General features: G+C 33.5%; 1 protein-coding gene across 3 annotated transcripts; it reads left to right on the forward strand.

Moving 5' to 3' along the window:
• On the forward strand, positions 1-26,618 carry LOC124357806 (zinc finger protein 841-like). Of its 3 annotated transcripts, none has more exons than XM_046809860.1 (5): positions 1-329; positions 11,151-11,363; positions 13,241-14,302; positions 14,555-14,701; positions 26,428-26,618. In XM_046809860.1, exons 3-5 carry the CDS (start codon positions 13,241-13,243, stop codon positions 26,458-26,460), a joined length of 1,242 nt encoding a protein of 413 aa, XP_046665816.1. In that variant the 5' UTR covers positions 1-329; positions 11,151-11,363; the 3' UTR covers positions 26,461-26,618. The 3 variants fall into 3 exon arrangements, with proteins under 3 accessions (XP_046665816.1, XP_046665818.1, XP_046665817.1); XM_046809862.1 differs by having other exon boundaries at positions 11,151-11,282; XM_046809861.1 differs by lacking the exon at positions 11,151-11,363.
• Positions 26,619-27,617: the final 999 nt, after the last annotated feature.

A 27,617-nucleotide genomic window follows, 5' to 3' on the forward strand; every position in this document is an offset into this window, starting at 1 on the left:
CTTCTTATTCTATCATTGCAATCGTGTTTCTGTTTGTTTCTTGTATTTATAGGTTTGTTGTTTTTCTGTTTGCAATTAGCAATACTATAGTCCTAACTGGAATTTACATGTAGTAATTCTAAAATGAAACAATGTGTCCACGAGGTTAGCTTTTTATCACTACAGATAGAGGAAATTATAGCTAAAGCACAATTGAAATATTGATGTTTAAAAACTCAAATACAGTGTAAATAAACTAAGCATTATACCTAAGTACCAGCTACTAAAATGAAACTATCGTTTTAGGTAGTCAAGTAACTACTTCAAAGAGTTTTAAGGTTCATAAAAAGGTGAGTTTGGTTCATTTAGTGATTTAACCTGGTTACTCTGAAATATTTATTTGAAGTGTATTTAGGCCTAGGCTAATTTTAGTTGCTAGAAACATGAGCTGCAGTATAATAAGCGTCGGTATTTATGATTATTGAATCATAAATAATCATGAGTAACAAATCCTCTATATAACTACTTAAACCAAATTATGTTATAGGTATTTCAAATGATGGTGTAGTTCGGATGATTTTATATGTTTAAAAGTAATAATTTTATGATAAATAAAAAACTATATATGTCATGTATTTATAAAATGTAACAGGAAACAATAACATTTACTTACTTTTTACTGTTTTGTAGGATAAACTTGTCAGACACCTTGTGATACAAATAAAATGGGTTCATCGCATTTGCGACGATTACAGATGGGTAGCATTAGTGTCTGTAACAGGTTAATCAGTGGTAACCTATTACCAGGATGCTGTTATTTCAGTAACAGCTTGAGGTAGAATTTAATAAGTGGCCTACACTCATCATTCAATTGCTATTATCGAATGGTTCGATTGTTTTTATCCAAAGGGATAAGTCGATATTATCCTACAATTGATTTAACTGAGCATTTAAACTTATTAGTATAGTATAGTAATTTTAATGTAGGTAAACAATAAACAGCAAGAAGTACATAATATTTGTAAACTTTGAAAATAGCGATGAATATGGGGATAAAATATGAGATATTTCTCACAAGTGACTGTTTAAGTGGCTTCTAGGCCTACAGTCTTTATTCGGTTGTTTTTATCAAATTTTGATGTGTTTATTTGAAGGAATAATTCGTTATTACAATTTATTTAACTTAGCATATGATATAAACTTATTAGGGGTAGGGTACGATAAGCGGACCCGGTTTTTTATATCGAAGAATGTAACCATCGATACCTAATACTCGTATCTCAAATCCTAGACTATCAATCAATATAAACGTATTTAACTTATAGACCTCAATAACAATCACGTGTTTTAAATTAAAATATGAATTTAATATTTACAGTGACGAAACAAATTATTATAACCAAAATTAGGAAAACAAAACGACCATATTTGCTCCTCTTACAGTTACAGTTTTTTTCTTTCCCACAAATTTCACATAATGGGTTTTTCGGTACGAGTCCAACATGTTGAAGCTACATAAAACATGTCTTATCATCTTTCAAAGCAATGTCATGTAGTTTTCTAAAATTGACTGCCATTTGTAATAATCAAATGTTACTTATGTAAAATTGAAATATTACCTTACGTTTATTATTTGAAAGTGTTTACAGCTGTTAATATAGTTTATTTAAGTTAATTGTTCAAAATAATTAATCAGTATCGATTGATTATATTGATGGTTATGATTAAGTAATATCGTTTCCCAATTTCAATATAAAAAACCAGGTCCGCTTATCGTACCCTACCCATTATTAGTTGTAGTGATTTTAACACTTTCTACCCTGGGCCCTTAATACATGTTTCGGCGTGGCTCCCTGGGGTTTTATGATGCTTTTAAAAAAGTCTGTGTTATTACAGTAATTATGTTAGAACCTCATACTATATATATCTTTTTAAAGATAGAGTTACATACTTTTTTTAAATGTATACAAATATAAAGTTTAAAATTATTACATAGTATTGAATGTTATGTAAAAAAAATACAAAAAAGTTTTTGCTACATAGCTTGTTAGTTCAGGTAGTTCGCCTTAGTGTGGTAATTTTTAAAGCACAATGGTCTGAATCAAATACAAGATCTCGCACATTTTCGTTTAGATCATTCATAAAATCAATATTTGGTCCCAGGGTGTATCAAAATCATCGTCACTTTCCGACTCGGAATCAAACAAAAGATCGCGAATTGCATTACTTTTGATTTCATCACCCATATTATTTTAACTCGAAAATAATAAGTAAAGAATATAAAAGAAAATCAACAGAAAGTCGAGAAGAAAGAACAAAGCGATTGTAAATACGAAACAAAACACACGGATAACCTCACATTGCTTGCATTTGCCTTTACTTCATTCAGTAAGAAACTAAAGTTCTGATTATTTACAAACAGTTAAATTCACACCTACATTATAATAACATTTGCTTCAGTATTTGCCGGCAAGATTTGTAGAAAACTTAGTAAGACATCACTAAGACTCACAACAACACACAACGTGAAACACTACAAAGCAAACTGACAGTACCGACGATCAGCCGCGGCGCCTACGATCAGCCGCGGCGCCTACGATCAGCTGTCTAGACTCGCTTGTAGTACGAAGAAAAATATACGTATTTCATTACTAAAACGTGACCCAAGGATCTCAAAACCAACAAATACGAAATTAGACAACCAATGAACATAACCAAAATGTTTGAATCCAAAAATAAGATGACTGAGTTAAAATAATACAATTTATTAAATAGCACGACCCGATCTATACTCGGGCGCCGGTAGCAGGCGCTGCCGACGCGGCCCGACCTATACTCGGGCTCAGGGTACAAAGTGTTAATGTAGACAATAAACAGCAAGAAGTAACTAATGTTTAGAGACTTTGAAAATTTTGATGGATATGAGGAATATATGTAAGATATTCCTCACAAGTGACGAGATTTGTTTAAGTGGCTTTAACATGTAGGTTTGGCGGGTAGGGTACAATAAGCGGACCCGGTTTTTTATATCGAAGAAACCTAATATTTACATCTCAAATCCTAGACTAAATCGATATAAAAGTATCTATAGTCCTTAGTAACAATCATATCTTTTAAATTAAAATATGAATTTAATATTTACAGTGGGCAAACAAATTATTATAACCAAAATTAGGAAAACTGAAGACGACCATATTTGCTCCTCTCACAGTTACAGTTTTTTGTTTCCTACAAATTTCACATAATGGGTTTTTCAATACGAATCCAACATTTTGAAGCCACGAAAAACGTGTCTTTTCTTTCAAAGCAATGTCCTGTAGTTTTCTAAAATTGACTGCATTTTTAATAATCAAATGTTACTTATGTAAATTTGAAATATTACTTTATGTGTATTATTTGAAAGTGTTTACAGCTGTTGATATAGATTATTTAAGTTATCCAAAATTATTAATCAGTATCGATTGTTTATATTGATGGTTATGATTAAGTAATATTGTTTGCCAATTTTTATATAAAAAACCGGGTCCGCTTATCGTACCCTACCCGGTTTGGCTTCTGGTAACACATGGAGAGAACTCTTTCCTCCATTTCACAAAAGCGGTTTACTCAATGATCCAAGCTGGGCAAGTAATAAACATTGTTAGGTTTCTTTCATATATAAGTCTATGCCATAGTTGGTTTTGTAATGATAGTGTTAAAGTTACGTTTTAAAATTGTAATGTACAAGATTCTTTTTGTTACAGTAATTATAACTTATTGTGTACGATTTCTAAATACCGAAGTTGGGTAATATATTGAATTGTTTGATAAAAACAACTGAATAACGAGTGTAGGCCGCTTATTTACCCTTTGAAGAGTATGAGTTTTACTGGGAAAGGAGTAATGAAATGAAATGAAATGAAATGAAATGATTTATTAGCCCAATAGAACATTACAATGTTATAAGGCTCGTCAAGAAATAATAACACTAAATACTAAATAACAATTTTAAAAAAATACTAACTACAACACAAGTAACATATAGCTAATACTAGGTGGTATGATATTTCACATCTTAATTATTTTCTGGTGAATTCGGACGAAAATCGTCAAAAGTATAAATTTCAGTTTGAAGCATGTATTCTTTAATAGTTTTTTTGAAAGCCTTTAATGTAGGAATCTCTCTCCATGCTAAAGGTAATTTGTTAAAAAAATGCTGACTATTGTAAGAGAAAGATGTTTTAAAATGGGTTGTTCTGTGTATAGGAACAGGTAGAGAATAACTATTACGTGTTGTGTAGTTATGATGGGAGATAAAGGGATTGGACTGTATTCTTTTATATGTTTGAGTTAAAACTTCCATTATGTAAATACTTCTTACTGTTAAAATTTGAAGATTAAAAAAATGTCCTCTACATGATTGATTAAATTTCAAATTTCCTAGAATTCGGATTGCTCTCTTTTGAGTTTTGAAAACCTGTTCAATAAATGGTGAACTTCCCCAGGAAACAATTCCATATCTCAACACAGATTCGAAATAGCCAAAATAAATAGTTTTTGCTGTTCTTAAGTCAGTCAAGTCTCTAATTTTACGAATAGCATAACATGCTGAATTTAGTTTCCCATTTAACTGACTGATGTGATTTTCCCATCTAAGATTGTCATCTAAAGTAACACCAAGAAATTTACAATTTTTTGTAGAAGTAAGTTTACTTTGGTAAAAAGTTATTTCAAGTTGTTCTCTAAAATTTCTAATAAAGTGAAAATTAAGTATGGATGTTTTGGAAATATTTAAGGATAGTTTGTTAGCTTTAAGCCAGTTAAAAATGTATGATTTTACTAGGAAAAGAGTAGCAACGTACCGGTAACTTACGTGATTTACTTACTTGGCCCAAAGGAGTAAGGACGTACCGGTACGTTTTCTGAAGTAATATGAATCAATTCATAATTTATTTGTACTCAACGATAACAAAACCTTAATTGACGATGATAAGTTATGTAGAGGAACAGAGAATGGATATATGAGGAACTGTGGTGGGTGAGGCTGAGGGAAGAAACCACCACAGCTGTAGGCATCGTGGCGGGGCTGGGCACAGACTGTCTCAGCTGTGATTTTGAGTTGTTGAATGGTGGTGGTCGGGGACTCACCGCGCATGCGCTGTCTCCTTCCCAGTCCTTCCTTGTGCCTGTCAAAGTAAAACATGTGATTATCTTTCAGCGCAAAATGCTCAATAGTACTGGCGGGTAACTATTGGCACTAGATCATTACATTATTCTTTCGCTGTATAATAACAAGCTACTACACAATACTAGACGTATTGTTTGATTTATTACTGTTGTTGGTAAGATTAGTGTTGCACTATGAGTTTCGATGAACGGAATAATATACGTTCAGAGGAAATACGTGGTCTTTTGTCCACTGCAAGTGATGCTGATCGGCTTGCTGAAAATTATGAGAAAATATTACAATCTGTCGATGATGTGTTTGTTGAGGCTGAGGAGGAAGACGCATATGATACTTTTATTAGTGATATCATGGACACTGAGAGTGAATCTGGTGTGACTAGTGATAATGAACAAAACACAAGTAATACCAATCAGGCTGGTGTCAGAAATACACAAGCAGATCATTGTGGTTTGTGTTCATGGAAACATAGTGGTAATGTTTCTCTTTTTTAATAGATCTCTTTTTTGGAGTTTAGAATGAATCTAATAAGGCAGATTTTTGAATCCCACCACACTCCAAAAGAAAAAAAGGACAGTTGCTCCAAGTGGTGACAAGCACCCTTTGCGCCGGACTGGCCGCCACTTTCCACGTCCAATGCCAACCCGTTAGGGACAAACCCGAAAATTTCAAAAACGATGTTACGTTTGTTCAAACTCAAGACAAAAAACGAAAAGATACACAGTACGAGTGCCCAGACTGTAATGTTGCCCTCTGTGTATATCTCTGTTTTGCAGTGTTTCATACCAAAAAAACTTTTTTAAATGTTGAATTTTGAATATTGTGCCATTAAAACACAAAAATAACACACATTGTACGTAAATAGTATTTATTTCGTAACAAAATAAATATGTTTAAATAAAAATGTGGAAACAAAATTTTTTATTCCTGAGCGTAATTTTGTTGTATTTTATATTACTCCCGTGTGTAATCCTACTGGTTACGTACCGGTACGTCATTACTCCTAAAAGGGTTAAAGTCTCCCCGCCTTATATCTATATTTGGCTACTAGTAACCCATGGGGAGAATTCTTTCCTCCATTTCACAAAAGCAGTTACTGGTTGATATCAGGCTGGGCAAGTTGTAATATTTTAAGGTTTCTTTGATATCTAAATCTAGGCCATAGTTGGTTTTGTTGTTTTGTAATGTTATTGTTAAATTTATGTTTTGAAAATTGTAATGTACGAGATTCTTCTTGTTCGGTTATTTATAACTCTTATTGTATGTGTATTTTTCATTTCCAAGGGGGATATGTATGTAAAGTTGAATTGTTCGATAACAGCAATCGGATAATGAGTGTAGGCCACTTATTAAAGCCTCCCCATAGCTTGGCTGAATGATGTAGTGTTTTCATTGCGATTTTATGGTATTAGGTTACTAGGTAACCAGTAATAGCTGAGACGATTTCATGCAAGCAATGAGGTTAGGAATGGAAAGGCTGCAATTTAAGCAGTAACCAACACATATTATATTATGATTATCGATTACCTATAGATATTGATATTTAATCATTTCAGCTGCTTTTACGTTATTTACGTACTGAGTAGGCTAGTGATGTCATTGCCAGCTGGAAACCAAATAGTGTTTCGCTACAAGTCAGATTAAATATGATGTTTAAAAAGCGCACTTGAGAAGACTTTTTTGAACTTGGAATTGTGAATATATTGAAAATCTTGCACTATTTTAGATGGAATTAAGCAAACTGGCTTTTTAATTAACCCTCTTGTCTGCCATTCAATGGATATCCATTGTTTATTTTTGTTCCTTAAAGGTTAATAAACGGATATTATTTGATTTGGACCACCTACTTAATCTTATTTGTTATAGTGTGTAAACTATTGAGTATTAAAACAACAAATACTATTGCAATAGATAAGGTTCTTAAGATGGAGAGAAGAATAGTCAGAACTTGCTTAAACAAAAACTATCAAGTAGACGGAGTTTGGAGACTAGCTTCCAATGAAACAGTCTACAAAAATATAGAACCCATTACAAGTATAATTAAAAAGAAACGAATATCATTCCTGGGGCATTTGTTAAGAACACCTGAAAATAGAATTAGCAGGAAAATAGTAGAAAAACTGTGGTATAGTAAAAGTGACATTAAATGGATCACAGAATTAAAAGAAGATATGAGAGAGTTACAAATTACAGTAGAGGATTTAAAACACAAGACAAACACATTGAAGATGTTGAATGACAAATACTCTACACTACAGCTGAAAAGAAACAAACAACGAATAGGAAGAGTGGTTCCGGAGGAGGAAAGGCAATTACGCTCGGAAAGGATGAAGAAATATTGGGTGGATAAAAGAAGAAAGACTAGAAAATATAAAGTGACTAAAGTGGTCCAATGTAGGCCATAAAATTATAAATAAATAAATAAATAAACTATTGAGTATCGATGCGATTCTTATACCATTGAAAAGGTTAAGAGTTGCCGAACACCATTGGGTTTTTTTTATTGTTGTATGACAGCGAAGTAATTATAGAATAACGTTGCAGTTTTCGTCGTTGCAGAAAAATTAGTTCCACCTACTTTTTTGATTTTGTAAGTTTTTTCTAGTAAAATATTGCTATATCTCTATATATAACTGGACTAAATTTGTAACCTTTATGTTATTATAAAATTTACAGGCTGCAGTTTAACAAGCCACCACCAAAACAATCGGATGATGATTAATTAAATTTTTTGAATCATCGATATTCATGACTATCTAGACAACTGCAAGTAAACTGTCTTAAGACTAAAAACAAAATGTCGGACCAAAAAACGTAATAGATATTTAAAAGAACAATATGGTTTTGCTTCTTTTCAATCTTTGAAATTAACATATAAATATTAATATAAATTTACAAATTAAAATATAATATATAAATACAAAAAAAACAATAACATTTAATTACCTTATGTATTTTCAAGTATAAACGTGACTGCTTTTGGAACAAAAATTACGCGTAGTCACTGTTCTTGCCGCCATTAGTCAATAACAAAACCCATGATTTTAATTTAAATGTATTTCCAAACACGATTTTACTTCGAATTAATTTTGAGCAAACTGAATTAAGTTTTATGCTTTTAAAATCATATTATGGTGAAGTTATACGTTTATATGTAAAATAAATGTATTTTTTTCAGATTGCATAAAATAACTAAACTATGTATATTTAGACAACGTTTGAGCAACGTATTACTTACAACTATTTTAACCAATCTGAAATGGCATTTTTGCAGGTACTGATGGCATCAAAAGTACATTCATTAACAATTAAAAATCATAGTTTTTTTATTTCATCTGAAATAGTACATGATTTTTCATTATATTCATAATACCAAATTTAGAATGTTCAAATAAAGTCTTCTCAAGATCTTTTAAGATACGTCATGTTTGTTCTTACTTTCCTTGTGATTTTAACTTTTAATGCTAGTTTTCATCTCCTCAATACAAACTGGACAATTCGAATTTAAAGGAGCAAGGTCATTATCTTATAATTATTTATAACATTGCTCAGTGTTTATAAAATTATTTTGAGTCTATATCTGCTTATTCATTGCCATTGTGCGTGTTGTTGTCACTACCCTTCTCCTACATAATAGTTTTGATGACATCAGTACCTGTGGAAATACCATTTCAGATTGCTATCCTTTTGTAGAAAAGTTTGTTTTTTATGGCTAGATGACAAGTTGGAAAAAAAGAATTGTTAGGTGGTTAAGGAGTTATAGTAGAATTTGATGAAGCAAAGATTGATAAATAGAAAATATAACTGTGAGGAAGGTTAATGGAGTATACATGAGTAATAGGCATGATGGAAATAAACACTAATATCATTTCCAAAAGCTAGAGAAGAGGTGGTTGATTTTCCCAGAAAATGAACGTAATGCTGATTCACTTTCCCATTAATTGTGAAACATGTAAAACCAGGAATAACGATTATTAAAGATTTATGGAAAGCCTAGTTTGGTGTAAAAACAAAAGATAATAAAAGGCTATGACCATTTTACTGTAAACCACTGTACAAACTTGGTCGATCCACTAATTTCTGCAAACATCCAAGCAATGGAATCTAATTGGAGAACTACAAAGAAATCCTTAAAAACTGGTATCAGGAGTGACTTCATTGCCGATCGCCTTGTAGAATATATGTATCGACGAGAAGTAATGATTATTGGTGGTGATCTAATCGAGCATTTTTAAATTTGTCAGATATGTTTACCCTGTAAAGTAATCGTAAGTACTACAGCGTTCAAACATAGTTTAAATAAAGTTTAGTTATTTTATGTAACCTGAAACAAATACATTTCTTTTACATATAAAAGTTAGCTTCACTATAATACAATTATAAAACCCTAAAATTTAATTCAGTTTGACATTATTGCTCCAAATTAATTCATGTATTTCAAGTAAAATCATGTGTTTGGTTGTTGACTAATGGTAGCAAGAACAATGATGATATACATGTGTTCTTTGTGTGACAAGGAGTCGGACACGCTTATCTTTGAAAATTGTAAAAGGTCAGTAAATATTATTGTTTTGTTTGTAACATTTTGTAAATATAGATAGCATTGATAGTTTTTTTCATTTATCAAGATTCAAGATTTTATTCATCATTTTAAACATACAGTGATGCAATAGATTTCGTCAATAACAATATAACAATACAACATAATTTTACTTTTTCATTGTTTGTTGCATTCTTTTTGCACCTACTATGTTTGAGTGAAAATTAAAGTAAATATAGAATAACATTATAAATAGTTTAAACATTATATAAACTAGTACTGTAATAGTTTTAACATTAAAAATGTAAATTTTTAACAGATTAAAAAACAAATTTACAAATAAATAATTAGACAACAGTTAATAAAATTTAAAACCATGATCAATGAATAGCCGACATTACATTACATCAACATTTATAAAAATACATACATTTAACTATCTAATCTGAATTTAGCCTCCAATTCAAAATTGGTAAAAGATTTTTATATTCATGCAAATTTTCTTTTACGTTTATTAGACAGAAATATATATATTCTAAGATCCTAACACATTTGTAAATAGAAATTCTACATTCTGCTCACAGAGCATATAGCTCCAGTCTGTCTTACTTAACATATATTTAAGAGAATTAATAGCCTATACAGATAGAACTCTAAAAGTACAAGTTGATGAATCTTTCTGTTTGCTTTTTATGTTCCCTCTAATTATCTGACAATAAAGGCCATCATGATCTGATATATGGGTTTTGAAAACTTTGCATTCACTTATATTGTATACGTTATTATTTATGATGTTGGCAATACAAGCCAATCCTCTAGTAGGATTTTTGTTTAAACAAATTAAGTTATAAGGTGTCAGAAGATTAAGAAAATTTTAAGACTGTTGTGAGTTTTCTGAAATATTTTTATTGAAGTCACCTGTGATAACCAAGTCATATTCAGGCATAAACCTTCTGCTAGGAAAACTTTAAAAATTGTCTAATTTGGTCAAATATTGAGGATTCAATACTCATGAACATTGATGATTCGATTGTGGTGGTGGCCACTTATTATATTGCAGTCAATGGATATATTGCACAATTTAAGTAGGTTTAGAATAGGTTGTCATGTATATTTTACAATTAGTACCAAAGTTAAAGATAACCTGTATTAGTGCTCATGTGATATGAGCTTGAATTTGGTTATTATTTCTTGCCAAGAACGTAGCCAGGAAAAGGTTTTGGGGGCTGGAGTGATGGCGACTGATGTGCAAGGGAAGTGCAGTCAACCACTCATTCCCCATTTTGTTTCTTAAAAAGTTCTTGACCCATTTCAATGTTGAGAACGATATTTCAGCAGTATATGTCAGTAATACTGAATTATTTAAGTTTGCCAAAAAAGTAATTGAAAACTTGGGGAGTTCAGGACCCCTTGACCCCCTCGCTGACTACGTCTTTGTTTCAAGGGATGTTTTTCTTTTGTCTGCAGAAGTGTGGGATGGCGCTGAACCGAAGTCTGCACCGATGGCCAGGGGTATTTCTGAGTGGAAATTTCCTTATCTCAGATCGGACAACTTCTCTGACATCAGATCACGATGGACGATTTGGGACGTGATACGAGGTCAGAGGATATGCTCTGTAGAATGTATAACGAGCAGAAGGAAACTCAAACCCGCTCTTTGACTGTCTTGCAATAGCAAAGGTTTGTATAACTGCTGAAACCGTAGACTGGTTGGTCTCATGGTGTGCTTCTGGGGTGCGCAAAAGGCACTTGAGGCTTAAGTGCATAGCAATAGGCCGCCCCATAGAAGAAGAAGATGTCGGCAAAGTACCGATCAGAAATGCCTCTGGCCATCAGGCTTCGGTGGCCTCTCACTTCTGGTGCAAAAGAAAAACATCCCTTGAGTTAGTACCTAAATTCAAGCTCAAATCACGTGAATGGTTTTACACATGTAGAATTAGCCTCAGTTTACTTGCAACTTAGTAACGTAATTTCAGTAATAATATAACGCTAATAGCTACCAATATGGGATCAGCTGGTAATTTGTTACCATATGTCACATGATCGTAATACCTTAACACATTATTTTGTAAAAGGTTATTGACAAATAACAGTATTTTGTTGTCTGTGATGGACATTACTCAAATACCATACACATGATTTAACTATGTTTGAATTAATTTGAAACAATAATGTCGAACTGAATTACGTTAGACTTTAAGATTATGTTATAGTGAAGCTATATTTATATAATGTAAAAGAAATATATGCATTTAAAATTTTAGTAAGTAATACAACTTTATTTATACCAAGTTTGAGCAGTGTAGTGCTTACAATTATTTTGTAACTTTTAACATAATGGCTGGAGTGGCAAAACATGAGTTTCACGTTACTAACCTATTGTTACTGTTCTGAACAAAGCAACACAGGCTTTCAATAGGTGGAAAGCAAGTTTAATAAATAACCAAAATCAACATAACCATAACGTCGTATGTATGTACTATGTACTTATATACCACGTGGTAGCTTCCAATCACATAAAAATAGTTTTTCTTGATTTAAAAATAACACACACAACAAACTTATACTCTCACTCTGAATAAATACAATGACCAGGAATAAATTAATTTCCTAATATTTTAACTGCTCACGTAATCCGAATCAAACACGTAAATAACTTTAAAAATAATTAACTGTATTAAAGTTAACCCGCTGTGAATGAGTAATAGACGCCATTATTATTAAACAGGCAGTGAAGAATATTGCGCAAGATGGTTGATGGTGCTCAATTAAAACCTGTTCTGACCACAGACCACTTAGATAGTCTATTGGGACCAGATGATACTGAAAATTATAGATAAGAAGTACAATACACAAATATAACCATAAATTTACATTTAAATTATTAAAAAAGTGATTTGTACTTCCACCCCCTAAAACCATATATATTTTTCTTCAGGAGGATGAGCAGAATACGTTAATAACTTATTTTGATCAGCTACTCCAGATGTTATCCTTACTGGCACCTAATTACTTTACAAAGTAAATATGTCTGACAACATTTAAATCGTTCTAATTGATATTTGATTTCATTTGAGTGTTGGGCGCTTATCATACTGTTGAAACATCTAGCCTACTATAAAAGTAATTAATATTCATTTTGGTATTATAGTAAGTAGCATATCATTGGTGTCAACCATTTTTCTCATATTTTCGTTTTCTTATTACTGTTACTAAAGTGACCGTATGTTTCGAACAGGAATCCAAGATAAATAAATATTTAATCCTTCCACTCACCATCATCATGTGTCAGTGTGTCAGGCCAGTGGTGTACCTTATGTCGCTTTAGAGAAAGTAGCTTTGACTTTTAAAAGAGAGTTGACAAATTATTCATATCAAATATAATATAAGTATCAGTAGCAAAATGTGGAAGGTGTCTTGGGCCAGTATACATCTTATCTAATGGCAACTCGAACTGGTCAATTTGTTGTTTGGATCACTATCATTGCCCTCGTACCTGTATCTTTTATATATGAATAATATTTCAGTTGTTTCCTCATTTATGCTTTTTTTTCCAGATGAATGGTGACACCGAGAATCCACTAAAATGTTCTATTTGTGACAAAGAGTTTAAGAGTAAAAGTTCTTGCTATTCTCACATAAAAAATGTTCACAAGAAAAATTTTAATGGCGAATTATTGACTGAAGTCGGTTGTGCTTGTGTAGTGTGTGATAAAAAATTTACGTACAAAAAAAATTTAAAAATTCATATACATGTAGTTCACTCACAACAGGATGGAACAAATTTACTGAAATGTGACAAATGCAACTACAGCACTGCGTACAAGTCAAATCTTAAAAGGCATTTTTCAAAACATACACATGAGAAACCACTACAACTTCAGAATTGTCCAAAATGCAATGCCGTTTATAGTTCCTTGAGAGCTTTAAAGGCACATGAAAAAAAATCTCACACTGTTGAAGAAGAGCAACGAGAAGCTATAAAAAGACAATGCCCTCTGTGCCCGTTTATTTCTTTTGCTATAAGGCGGAGTGAAATAAATGATCATCTGGAAAAAATACATGAATTGACCTTAAATAAGAAATGTTATTCTTTTGAGTCAATTAAAGCATTTCATAAATGGAGACTGGAAATCACGAAACAAACAACAAGTTTTTACAATTTACGAAATGTAAGAAAAAACACAATGTATTATGTTTGTAATAGGAATGGTGTTTTTAAACCTAGAGGTTTAAACAAACGGAAATTAAAAGCAATGGGTTCATGCAAAATAAATGCTTATTGTCCTTCTGGAATTAAATGCTTCATCGATAAAAAAGGTGGAGTTAATGCAGAGTACATGCCTCTTCATGTTGGTCATGAAAATGAGCTGAAGTATATACGGTTGACTACTGAAGAAAGAGAGTTTATTGCCAAAAAAATAGCTTGTAATACTCCCAGACAAGATATACTTAAAATGGTCAGAAATACCAAAAGCAAACAAGAGCTGCAAAGATTGAGTTTATTAACAATAAAGGACATATTTAATATTGAAAGGGATTTTAAACTGAGTTATAAGGTGCAGAAACACTCCCCTGACTCTGTAGGTGTTGAAAGCTGGTATCATCAACTGAAAGAGGTATAGCATTTTAGCAGTTACTACTTAGCATTTAGTCTATTATTCTAACAATAAATAGAAATAACTCTATTCTAACATAAATTTGATAGCACAATTTTATAAGATAATGACAATATTGCATATTTTTATGGGGTTTTATAGATTTGGGAAAACAATTACTTATCTTTAATTCTTAGGAGACATTGTCGTATGTCTTTTTTATAACTGTGTAAACTTCATCTCAAACTGTGCTTAATTTATTGACTGTTTTAGGAAGAGGAGTGTAACAGAAGGCAGATTTCTTCCACCAAAAATAACAAAGAAACCTTAGAGAAACAGCTCACAGAGGAGAAAAAGACTGAAGGTTCTCTGGAATTAAGCCTACAGAGTGAAAATGGGAGACTTCAAGAAATTGTATACGTTAGTATAATTATATTTATTATAATATCTACATATACATAGCAGTAGAGATCAGTAGGACCACTTTATTTTCATCTATATATTCTGTAGATATTTTTACGCAACTAAAGAAATAATTAATTCAGTTAATGTATTACATTTACTTTACGAGTATTAAGCAATTTTGAATTATTTCATTCAGTAAAGATATAAAACATGGTTCTTTATTCCCATACGATATTTAATTGAATATATTGGATTTTTCAGAGCTTACAAATTAAAATAACATTTAGGCTAAAAGGCTTAACATACAATCATTATTATAAGCATTCCAAAGTCCACTGACTATTTAAAAACTCTTCCACAGTACGTAAAGCATTACAAAGTAAAAAAAAAACGACTTACAGAAGCATTAAACTGTCATATTATCTAAATATCTTACAATGAGACAACCAAAAACAGATGGTTTCTTCAAGGTTTTACTTAATGATGTTTTGAACATCTTGTTTGGTTCTGGTATTATAACTATGTAGCTATTGAGAGTTAAGTTACAGTTATTTTTCATGAATAAAAAGTTTTGCAAAATGAAAGCTGAGTAAAAAAAATTAGATATTTAAATAAACAAATCAGGGTCTACAATGAGTTCCAAAATCTACTTCTGTTTTATTCTTACTTCATGTTTTTGCAAAATAAAAACAAACAAGAGACACTGCCCCAAACAATCAAACCACAGGTAATCTTGTATGAAAAAAACCCAAAATGTGCCATTTTTAAAACATGTTGAGAGACGACATCATAAAAAACTTTTTAAAGAAAATGTATCAAATGTAGTTGAGTGATCCGACCAAGAGAGAGCAGGTTCCAGCCAGACACCGAGAAACTGTACTGACAGACTACACTCCATCTCGGTAAAATCCCTCAGACTGAAAAACATAGTGGTGGTTTTTTTTCTCCGTTCCAAGTTAATTCATTTGGCATCCAGCCAGCCACTAACTATTTAGATTTTCCTGGGTGTCAATTTCTGCCAATTTTTTTGTTTTCTTTCTGGTAGTCAATGTAGTGACGTCTGCATACATAAAAATATCGGATGAAATATTGACTTCTAGGTCATTAATTAACACTAAAAGCAGCAGGGGCCCAAGCACTGAGCCCTGCGGAACTCGTTGGGCGACCTTTATTGGCCTTGAAGATTTCCCATCAAAAACTACATTCTGAGTTCTATTTTATTAAAAAGCTTCTAAAAAGAACAATTCTTGTTTCTAACATTATACAAAGGTAACTTTTCTAACAAATACTCACGATTTTACTCTATCAAAATCCTTGCAGAGGTCACATAATGCAGCCGCAGCAAGTTCATTTGACACAAAAGTGTCTTAAAATATCCTCTACTACAAAGTCTACTAAAGCCGTTATAGTTGAGACACCTTCTCTGTAACCATATTGTTTGTTGCTTAAAATATTGTGCAAATTAAAATGATTCATTAGCTGCTTACCAACTACTAACTGTATTACTTTAGAGAAGACAGGTACAATTGCAATAGACCTATTAGTTACTTTCATCGTGTCTAGGCCTCTTGTTCTTATAAATAGGATGTACTTTACTAATTTTCAGACTATTTTGGAATATTCCTTCAGTAAAACATTGATTAATTAAAACTACCAGAGTGTCAGCAAAGCATTTAACTTCTTCCTTAAGAAGGTTGTCTGAAAAACATTAATGATTCTTACTCGTTTTAGTATACAAAGAAAAAATAATTTTATATACATCATTAATATTTACGCATTTAAACTTAAAACTATTATAGTTGTCTGTGACAAAACCATGTGTACTTAGTAAATCTAAAGGTACAGGCCCATTATCAGTGTCAGTTGGTTCCAATCTTACTATTGGAGCTTAAATTACCAAAATTTGTTATAATACTAAGAAGATATTTCAGTGGCCTTTTTACTTACACTAGGCTTAGTTGTTTCTTTGACTGTATTTTTTTATCTATTGATCAAATTATCATTATAATCTTTCTTTCATTATAGGCAGTTTCAGTAGTTTCACTGTTTATACTAGTTTTCATTAATTCATACAAAAAGTTCAACCTAATCTTAATTTTAGACAATTCAGATGTATACTAACTGGCATTTTGTTAACTGGTAAAACTAACCTAGGTTTAAATTTCTTGAGAGGAAAACTTAACTTATAATAATAATAAACAAGGATATCCAAGAATGCAATGAAGTTCACATCATAACTAATGTGTGGAAGTTCTGCTTCCCAGTCCTGCCTGGTCATTGCTTTAAAGATGTGAATGTTGTCATCATTTAATTGGTAATAAAATTGCGATCTTGATATCCTCCTGAGTCCCCTGGGTGAATTTGATAGCTAAGACACCGAAGTGCCTTGTACAAGTACATGTATGCATTAGCCTTTGAGACCTGAACAGTTTTGTCCTCCTATAGTGGCCAAGACCGGAGTGCCTTGTACAAGTCACAAAAACAAAAAATAACCTTGTCACTCTAATAGTTCATTTACTCCAACACAAGATAGCAGCACTGGATGGACTGTGTTTCAAACTACCCTAATAGTTTGCTAAAGTTGAGATAGATGGCACTACTTGTTTCTTGTCCATGCACTCTCAAAGATGGACACCCCTCCAGAAAAAACTGCTCGTGTTACACGCTCAGGTAAGACAGTATTCATAATTATTTAATTGATATTTCTTCACAAATTACATGTTTAAGGACCAATCTATCTATTAAAGTTATTATAATGGTGTTAGCTTTATGTTTGACATGGCTAGAGTGAGGCATTCTTAGAGTACCTTGACTGAGGCACTTAGGTCTACAAACTAAAATCACCATTTTCTTCAGTGGCTTGACCAAGCCACTTGGGTCTTACTTACTCCTGTCAATAACTACAACTTTTGCATACTTAAAGCAAGAAATTTTGATATTTTGATTTATTTTTTAGATAAATAAAATAAAAAATATTGACCTTAAATTTAAGAAAAGAATCAGGTACAAATATTTATCTATCTTAATTACAGCACAAATTTTATATTTTGCTCTTTTTTCAGTGAAGAGAAAGAGGTTTGAAGACTTCAACCTAGATGATTCTGATATAGATGACTATCTAAGAGACGATGATGGGGAAGAATCACTGTTAAATCCAGAGTCCGACTACTACAATTTTTGATGATCTGTTTGGCGATGACTCAGACGTAGATCCGCCCTACGTACCATCCGAAGTGATGATGACGACGACAACGAGCATGAGCTGGTAGCTGTTCCCTCAACCTCAACAACAAGGGAAGTGGTAGGTATATTTTTTTACACTTAATGGTCTGAATAAGTTTAGTAAAACCAGTGTTCTTTAAATTAGACTTACTGTAAAAATTATTAATGAAAACTGTCAAACAAGAAATAAAGGGCAGATATTTTATTGATGATTCATAGCTTATTTTTTACTTCATAAAAAAGATTGAAAATTAAATTAGAATCAAAATATATTTAAAAACTCCTAAATGTTTTTATTGGGTGATTAATATGCTAATGTGATTTGTTTAGGCAAAGAAGAAATCTAAAACCGACTCACGTAAGAAGATACTGCCAAAGAAACAGAAGAAAGATGTTCAGCCAGGTTTACCTTTGGACAATACAAGTGTTCGCTCCTGAAACATCCACGCTTGTCCAGCCTGCGTACTTACCCATAGATTCTACAGATTGGGATGCAGAGAAGTATGTACAGCAATACTATGATGATGAAATACTGTCCATCATTGTTGAGAAAAGTAACCAAAACTACCTATTAAAAAAACAGGCAAAGAATTGAAATTGAAACTTTCAGAGCTTAAAGTATGGTTAGGGATTAATTTTGTGATGTCAGCTCTCCAGTTGCCTAAGATTAGAATGTATTTGGGAAAAAATGTGGAGAGTGCCTCTAGTTTGCTGATGCCATGACCAGAGATAGATTTTTTTTTAATTCGATGCTCATTAAAAGTGGTTTTTGATAACGATATTTCTGAGGAAACAAAAAAAAGGTGACAGGTTTTGGAAGGTGAGACCTTTCCTTGATAGAATTCTTGAAGGATGTATGGAAACAAAAAAGGGAACGAGAAGTTTGTGTTGATGAAATGATGGTACCTTTTTACAGGTTTTTGCCTTTCAAAGCAATACGTACCGAACAAGCCAAACCTGTTGGTCTAAAAGTATATGTTTTAGCAAATCCTAATGGAATTGTATGTGACTTTACAGTATTATGCAGGGCCTAAGAGACATATACCACTGATGAATCATTGAACGAATTTTTGCAGTGTGAAAATGCAGTGCTACACCTGACTAGATCACTCGTTTCCAGGACATGTGGTGTACATTGATAGATTTTTTTACTACAGTCAGACTGGCTGATGAACTTTACAAACGTGGCATTAGGTGCTCAGGAACAATACGAAAAGACAGGATTCCCCCCAACCACAGATCTCCCTGATGATAAATCTTTTAAGAAGAACAATTCTAGAGGTGAAAGTGTAGTGACTGTGAGACAAGACGGAATCATGGCTATAACTAAATGGTTGGATAACAATACTGTAACAATGCTGTCCACTGAAGAGGCCAAAGATCCAATTTTTGAAGTACGGAGATGGTCGAAAAGCCAAAAGCAGTTTATAAATATTGATCAGCCCAAGGTTATACATTCATACAATCGGAATATGGGAGGAGTCGATCTAGCTGACCGTGTGATGGCATACTGCCCCTCTCGAGCTAGGACCAAAAAGTGGACAGTTCGATGTATTTTACATTTTTGATTTATCACTGTCTAATGCTTGGCTTCAAATGCGTCAAACGAAACAGATGCTCAATACTCCTACTAGGTTAATTCCACAGTACCGAACTTTTAAACTTGAATTCGGACAGACACTGATTGAAAATAACGATGGTACTTGTACTAAGGCTGGAGTTCAAAATCGAAAACCATGGAGAGAATGGAGAAAGCAATCCCTTAACTTTCTGTCATTTAACTGATCGTAGAAACCGTTGAAGATCCATCTCTTCGGCGTCGAACTCAAGGAGCTGATCATCTCCCAGAGGTGGCAAGTGTACAGAAAAAAAAACGATGTGCTCAGAAAAACTGCAAAATGAATAAAAGTGACGTGTGTACTGTATTAAGTGCAATGTTTTCTTATGTCTCATTGAAGGTAGAAATTGTTTTAGAAAATATCATTCTGCTTAGTAATTTTAGAACTAAGAATTCAAAAACTATTGTGTCTGCTCTATTAATACTGTATTCTTACATCTAACGTATCTAATTTATATAAATAAAAAGAAAGTGTTTCTTTTGTGGAGTCTTATAATTATTGACATTTACCTGAGTAGAGACCGAAGTGCCTTGTACAAGGACATCTAGAAACGGGTTAAAACAGGTGTCAATATTTTTTTAAAACTATTTTTTGGTGTTAACCATTGGTATTTAGAACACTCATTACAAGTTCAAAAATTCTAAATTAGCACTTTTTTTTCTCAGGACTCAAGGGTGGTCAACATGATGTGCCTTTGTACAAGGCATTTAGGTCTTACCTCCAACTTGTGACAAATATTCTCAGGGACTCAATGAGTACAAAAATAGTACCTCGGACAAGGTACTTAGGACTCAGTAGGATATATCAGCTACCTTGACCCTCTTCATCACGTAGAAAAAAACGGTATTGTTTTGACCCAGATAATCACTTAAAATAAGGTTTATCACATCAGCACAAAACACAGAAGTACCAAACACAAGAATGTTGTCCAAACAGATCTTACCCCGTTGAGATTTGTTTATAGTTACTGAATAGCCATGCATTAAGCACAAGTTTAAAAACCGTTTGGTGATTTATTCTGGATTATTGGTTTTGACATTAAAATCCACACACACACACACACACACACACACACTATAAAAATCTGTCTCAGCCTACTCAGAAATTGAAAAACTATCAAAATGTCAAAAAACATGTCAATGTGTGCATCGGGAGGTCTGTAAATAAAACTATGACTAAATTGTTGCTAATTTGCAAACCAATTAATTCACACACAAAAGGTGTACTCAAGTCCATAAAATAGTTTATTACCTTAAAGTTGTATTTACTTCTCACATAATATACAGCGAGTCTACCATGTTTCCGATGTTCTTGACATTGGCTGTTAGCTAACAGGAAGCTATTAATTGCGAAGGAGTTCACATTTTCTGCAAATGTTCACTTATTGCAATAAAATACAAACCTAATTGCTGTGAAGTCTGTTCAAGCTCTAATAGTTTACTGTCATCAATGTTTTGTATATTTTGATTAAATAACTTAAAGCCAAGCAGGCGAACATGGTTTTGTGCTTCAAATGTTTCATTTCACTCACTAAGAAAGCCAGGTAATCCCACTGGGTCTAGGCTAATGATGTCTTTATAATCAACAGGAACTGGTCTAGTGTGCTCATGAGTTTCAGTTAAGTGCATGTTGTTAATACTTACATTTTATATTACTCTCACTATTCACATTTAGTTCTGATTGTAGGCTTATGTCTTGTGTTATACCTAGCTTACCCCGGTTTTCACTACCGTTAAGAATAAAAAAAAAACGCTTAAGAGTTAAATTTTCGGACCACTGAGTACCATTTATCACCTCGTCCTTGTACGAAAACTCAACACCAAGTTTGAACTCTCATTAACGCCCTCGTTTCCAAGTTTTTTCACAGTGAACTCAAAATTTGGAAATGTTTTTTCCAGATATTTCTTTATGTCCTCTTCTTTGATTCCTTTGACCATCTTACCAAGGTGGAGCCAAGCCTTTTTCACTCCACAGATTCCGTTAATTCCAGACTTGGCAGTCCCTATTAAAATTATTTTTATTTAATTTGTAGCCTTTTGTAATACCTTAAGGCTTGGCCTATTGTTACTAGGCTTTGTATCTTGGCTTTCAGTTTCAAAGATCAGAGACTTTGGGCTGGATATTTTCGGCTTCAATTTTTTTGGTAGACTTAGAATGTACGGGCATCCACCGAACGTTGTCACTTTTCTAATTTTCAACAATAGGAAATTCGTCATCATTTAAAAAATTATTAACATTTAGGTTATAGATCTCTTTTTGAGATCTATCATTAGGAGCAAACATCAGCCACTGATGGAATCTTTGAAGTCATTTCATGGTTATTTCCTTCAATTTACCTGTTGTCCATGTTAGGTTTAAGGTTGGTAAATAGATCGTCAACAAGTCTTTGGCTTAAAAATTACCTTGTTATCGATTTCCAACTCAAATTAGTTTCTCCGACATAAGCAACTTATTTTTACTTATTTCACTTAGCTCATACACTATTATATTCATAATTGCAGAAGTCACACCCTCATTCACTAATGTAGGATTGGTTCTTTTCATGAACTCGTTCACATTCGTGTTTGATTGGTCGGTCAGGGATAATAAACACATTCACAATAACATTTTATTCCTGGCATGGTATTTGAAATTCACTTAAAATTATCATATTGACTTTTGGAAATCTTAGCACATGCAATATGCCACCAATTATTACACGAACCATAATATTTAACTGCGTTATGTCTTATCTTGAAGTAATTTTTACCAGGAGCCACACAAACACTAGTCTGTACCACTCACCATCTTGCAGACAAATATAAAGTCATGGAGAAGCTTTTTGAAACAAAACCTTACCACCAGCCAATTTGTCTGCAAACTAACCAGTTTCGTATTTTTGCAGTTTGATCCACTTGCTACTAAGTTTATTATATAAAAGCTAAAAATGATCAACAATATGTTTATTATACTTAAGTTTAAATATACTTACCTACTCTTAACAACATCAATGAATAAAAACTAGTTTTTAATATTTATTGCATAAATGGCTACTCTATAACTATCTTTCTCTCCTACTTTTCTTTTATTTAATTCTTAGTGTTGAGCCAACCTAAAAATGTGTACTTCAGATCTGACAAGTAGTTAAAGCACTTAAGTTTTATTAATAGATGAAAATGAGCTAAATCATACAATTTGTTTTCAATTTTGTGCCATAGCTCTATTAATATATTTAGTAAACTATCAAAATACTTGATTTGAGTGACACCATTATTTTAATGTTTGAGTGTCACATAAGGCGACAGGCATTGATGACCAATGTGTCTTTTGCTCTTAATTGCCCTCTCCATTTCTGCTCACTGGAGACTATAATGCTGCACACCATCACTTCTTGGGCTCCAACACCTTTTCCTCAAGGGGTAATCTGATTTTCAGAATCCTAGATGAAACTAATTTATTTTTATTACCTCTTTCCACACCAGCCCATTTTCTAAAAGTAGAAGCCAAAAACACCAATTTTTCAACCTCTTGACAAGATTCCATACAAATCATCTTTTTTTAATTTTCAACATATCGTAATTGTTTTGCTGTTTTTTCTTTAATAAATTTGTGGTATCTGAGGTTTTCCATGACAATATTGTAGAGAGTAGAGCGTTCAAATTGAGGAAATTTTTCAGTCAGGCCATTAATCGTCAGTCGACAATCAGATCACTTTTTTTATTCACTTGCAAAACAATTTCATCGGTCAGGATACTGGGTCTGTCACTCGCAGCCAACGATCCTTTTGCACACAAGAATCATATCAGAATGCACTTAACAGCTGGTGGGATCAACGATTGTCGTGAACATTGTTGTTTGCATTCATGACAAGCAGATGATTTCTGAAAAAAATCCAATGCTGATATAGCTTTGCAATGAATTAGTAGATGGCGTTGGTGGAGTAAAACTGTGTTCCAAAGCGCTAATATTTACACATTAAATGTGACTTACTTCCAGTATTTTACTGTCCTTTGTTCATCTAATTAAAAATACAACATTTGCTCTGACCTATCAACACCTCCCATAATAAGGTTTCTGTTATATAAGTAGGTATGCTGAACATATATTTTGTAATAGAGTGTTGAAGAAGTTGTCTACAAATAAGTGGTAACCCTTTTCCATGTATTGTCCATTTGTAATATTGTTTTGACAACTTTTTAGTCTAGACCATTTTCATTTCTGCCATCTGAATCTATTTCGCCTTTATAGCAGATAAAAGCCAGGGAATATTTATTGACAGAGTCACATTACACCCACAACTTGATTCCCCACTTGTGGTTATATTTGTTTGGTAAATACTGTGTAAGTTGTAAGTGACTTTTTGTCCCAGCGAGACTTTCATCAACAGAAACCTCCCTATGTGGAGTGTAGTCGGTCTTGAATACTCTATTTATATCTTCTAATAGGGGTTGGATCTTTCCTGCAGGATCATAACCATGTTGACTAGGTTTAGCTAGAGTACGATTGTCGACTATGTGGAAAAACTAAATATATATTGAAACAAAGGGCTAGCCTGTGACTTCATGGTTGACCAGTAACTATTTTTCGGGGTTTTGTTGAGACCCATATTTAGGATGACTGCTAGGAAAGCCCTCATTTCTGAGAGTAAAACATGTCGCGATTTGTGTACTCTAGTTCCCGGAGACAAATGGGTATAGCTCTGAAAGTGTGCTGTTGCATATCGATTAGTTTCAGCAACAAAGGTTTGCAGCAAACTCAATGTAAAGAATAAATTGAAGTACTGGATCGGCTTCACATCGCTTGGTGGACAGTGTTTTAAGCCAGGAATTTGATAATAAACTAAGGATAGTCAGGAATGACCTTGAATTTCTCTATAATGTATAAGGAAAATTGTGCTGAGATACGAATTTCAAGACTTCAGTTCACTGTTAGTATTATTGAGGACCTTTCTCAAGAGTGACTTGATAAGAATAATCAGCCCAAAAATATGGCTGAAAAAGACCAAATGATTTTGGTTTGGATCATTTACCAGGGAATATGGAGAGGAACTGTGCTGTTTGCAGTAAAATAAGTACTTAAACTGAAGGGGGTAGAAGAAGTCAAGACATTTCTAAGAACTGTAAGAGAAGTGTTCACCCCCATGCTAGAAAGCCTCAAACAATAAAATGTAAATAATGTACATAGCTCAGTGAAGTGTTAGTTTTGTGATTTTTATAAATAACAGACTGAATAATGGTTATTTAGTTTTACGTGGTAGACATTTTTTAGTTTTGGTTATTTATATATACATAAAGGATATTTATATATAAAGGACAAAATAATTTTGGTTTGGATCATTTACCAGGGAATATGGAGAGGAACTGTGCTGTTTGCAATAAAAGTACTTCAGCTGAAAGGGCTAGAAAAAAATCAAGAATCAATCAATAATTTTAAGTCTTTGTGTTGAATATGATGAAATTACGACACTTAATTACTATATTTGTTGTGCACAGCTCAGACTTTTTCAGGTGTCTTTAGAGATATCTTTAAAAAGTATAAATACGAGGGTAATTCGGAAAGTAAGGTCAGTTTTTTTTATTAAAAAAAAAAAAACCACAACAGATTTTTACAAAAAACTTGGTTTTATTTGATTCCAGACATCAATCACTATTTTTCTACATAATTTCCACTTTTGTACACTTGTCATAATGATCTACAAGATTTTGAATGCCGGTGTCATAGAAGTCGGCCGCCTGCGACGATAACCAGTCTTGTACGGCTTGTTTCACCTCATCATCAGTGTCGAAGCACTTCCCGCCTAGGAACTCTTTTAGGTAGCGAAACAAGTGGAAGTCGCTCGGCGCCAAGTCTGGGCTGTATGGCGGGTGTTCCAGCTGTTTCCAACCAAACGATTTGATGAGATTTTGGGTTTGGTTGGCAGAGTGGGGTCTGGCATTGTCATGCAGCAACGAAACTCCAGCTGTCAATAGGCCACGTTGCTTGTTCTGTATTGCTCGTTTAAGGTTAGTCAGAGTGTTGCAATAAGTGGCCGCATTTATTGTTGTTCCTCGCTTCATGAACTCGACTAGCAATATCCCACGTCTATCCCAAAACACTGTCCCCATAACCTTGCGTGTAGACAATGTTTGTTTTACTTTCACTTCACCCGGTGACATCGAGTGACGCCACTCTATCGATTGGCGTTTTGTTTATGGTGTTATGTGGGAAACCCATGTCTCGTTACCCGTCACAAAGTGGTCTAAAAAGTTATCACCTTCCTGATGATATTGGATCAAAAATTCAAGAGCAATACCTATTCTTATTTTTTTGTGTTCCTCAGTAAGCAGCCTGGGAACCCAACGTGAGCACAATTTGCAAAAATCCAAAATTTGCTAATGAAGAAACAGTGAATCGCCGATCTCCACGAACTTTTTTATCGACAGCTTTCACCAAAACTTCGGTGATCACTGACGGCCGACCAGATCGTGGTTCGTCATGGACAATTTCTCGTCCATCTTTAAAAGCTCTCACCCACTTCAGCACTTTGCTGTCACTCATTGCATTTAGATCGTACACTTAACTTATCTGTCGATGAATATCCGCTGCTGAAACGTTCCTTGCTGTCAAAAACCGTATCACAGACCGTATTTCACAGTCGGCGGGATATTCAATAGTTTTAAACATTTTAAAAAGGCACAGACAACAGCAGACTACAACGATTTCACTGCAAATGGCGTCGTTCTGCGCGTAATGCATGCCGGGAGTCAGGGCGCATGCGCATTTCGCTGCTCGCTTACTGTTTATCTGGTTAACGCGAATCGGACCTTACTTTCCGAATTACCCTCGTAATTATGTGTAAATAATGTATTTTCATATTTTAAATAACTAATGGAATAAATCTTATTGCACTATACATTCTAATATAATTTCAATGTATTTCAGATGTGTTCGGAGGTGCAAACAAATATCGTATAAATAAAAAAATTGTAAATAGTGTAAATACTATAATAGAAATAATTCCTCACTGAAGATGTGACATGCTAAGGTATGTATAGTATTGTTTTTATACAGAATAGTAACACAACAAAATTTATTTTATGTTAGTTTATAATAAAGTGAATTTTAAAGCCAAATGAATGTGTATCTTCTTATATTATAACCTTCATACTCATTCATTTTAATAGATAACTAAGCCGAAATAATTTTCACTGTGTAAATAATTCATTAGGCCTAAATAGACTAAAACTTTACTCTTGGTAAGCATTTTGTAAATCAGAACCACTCCGATCTCCCATTCTGACTCGCAGATATTCAGAGTTGGGCTGTGGTAGTCTGAACTGCTTACCCCTGCCCTCCTCTCCCACTCTTTTGCCCCGAGCCACAGAGCAGTGCTGTAAAGCATACACTGACATGCTTTTGCCTCAAAAATGAAAGTCAACAAAAGCCAGCCCTTTCGGTTCCTGGCCAGGAAGTGCTAGTTAGATAGGCAGGGGTGTCTGAGCCCCTGCTGCCAGGTGTGAGCCCAAGTTGTGTGTGTTTTCCTGGCTTGGCAAAACAATTCAAACCAGGGCATACGGAAATTGGGTAGGCTGTCTCTCAGGTTACAGCTTATGTGACGCCTGAGGGCATGTTCCACTCCCAGTTAAACAGCCCGCTATGTTTAACACTATGCACTGGTGAAACCCTCCCCCCCAACCACAGTGCAGAATACCGAATATTTAGCAGCCAGGGATATCAGTGATCCAAACAATAAACGACCTCTCAGATTTTTAAAGTGAAATGGAGATTAAACATAGAAAAATCAATGAAAAGCAAGAGTTGCTTAAGTTCTGGAGGCCAGTCAAAGCCAATTCAAAAATAAAGAAATAGGACGATATTAGTTGCTATGAATAGCTCCCAATCCAAGAAATTTCTCAAAATGAGCTTTTTCGGCCAGGTTGAATATTTGTCCAATCAAATGCTTTGCTGAACCCATTGAAGGAAATCGTCTTCTGTAGATACCTTTTGGATTGCAGTGAGGACAATTTAAAGACGAACTGCGGAGTTAGTTGGTTAAGGATGTTGTCAAGGTGTTCCGGATCGAAAACAGGGTAAAGGTGCCTACCCCAGGTCTGGCTTTTGCAACACCACAA

Source organism: Homalodisca vitripennis, chromosome 3 (genome assembly GCF_021130785.1).
Source record: "Homalodisca vitripennis isolate AUS2020 chromosome 3, UT_GWSS_2.1, whole genome shotgun sequence".
Taxonomy (NCBI): domain Eukaryota; kingdom Metazoa; phylum Arthropoda; class Insecta; order Hemiptera; family Cicadellidae; genus Homalodisca; species Homalodisca vitripennis.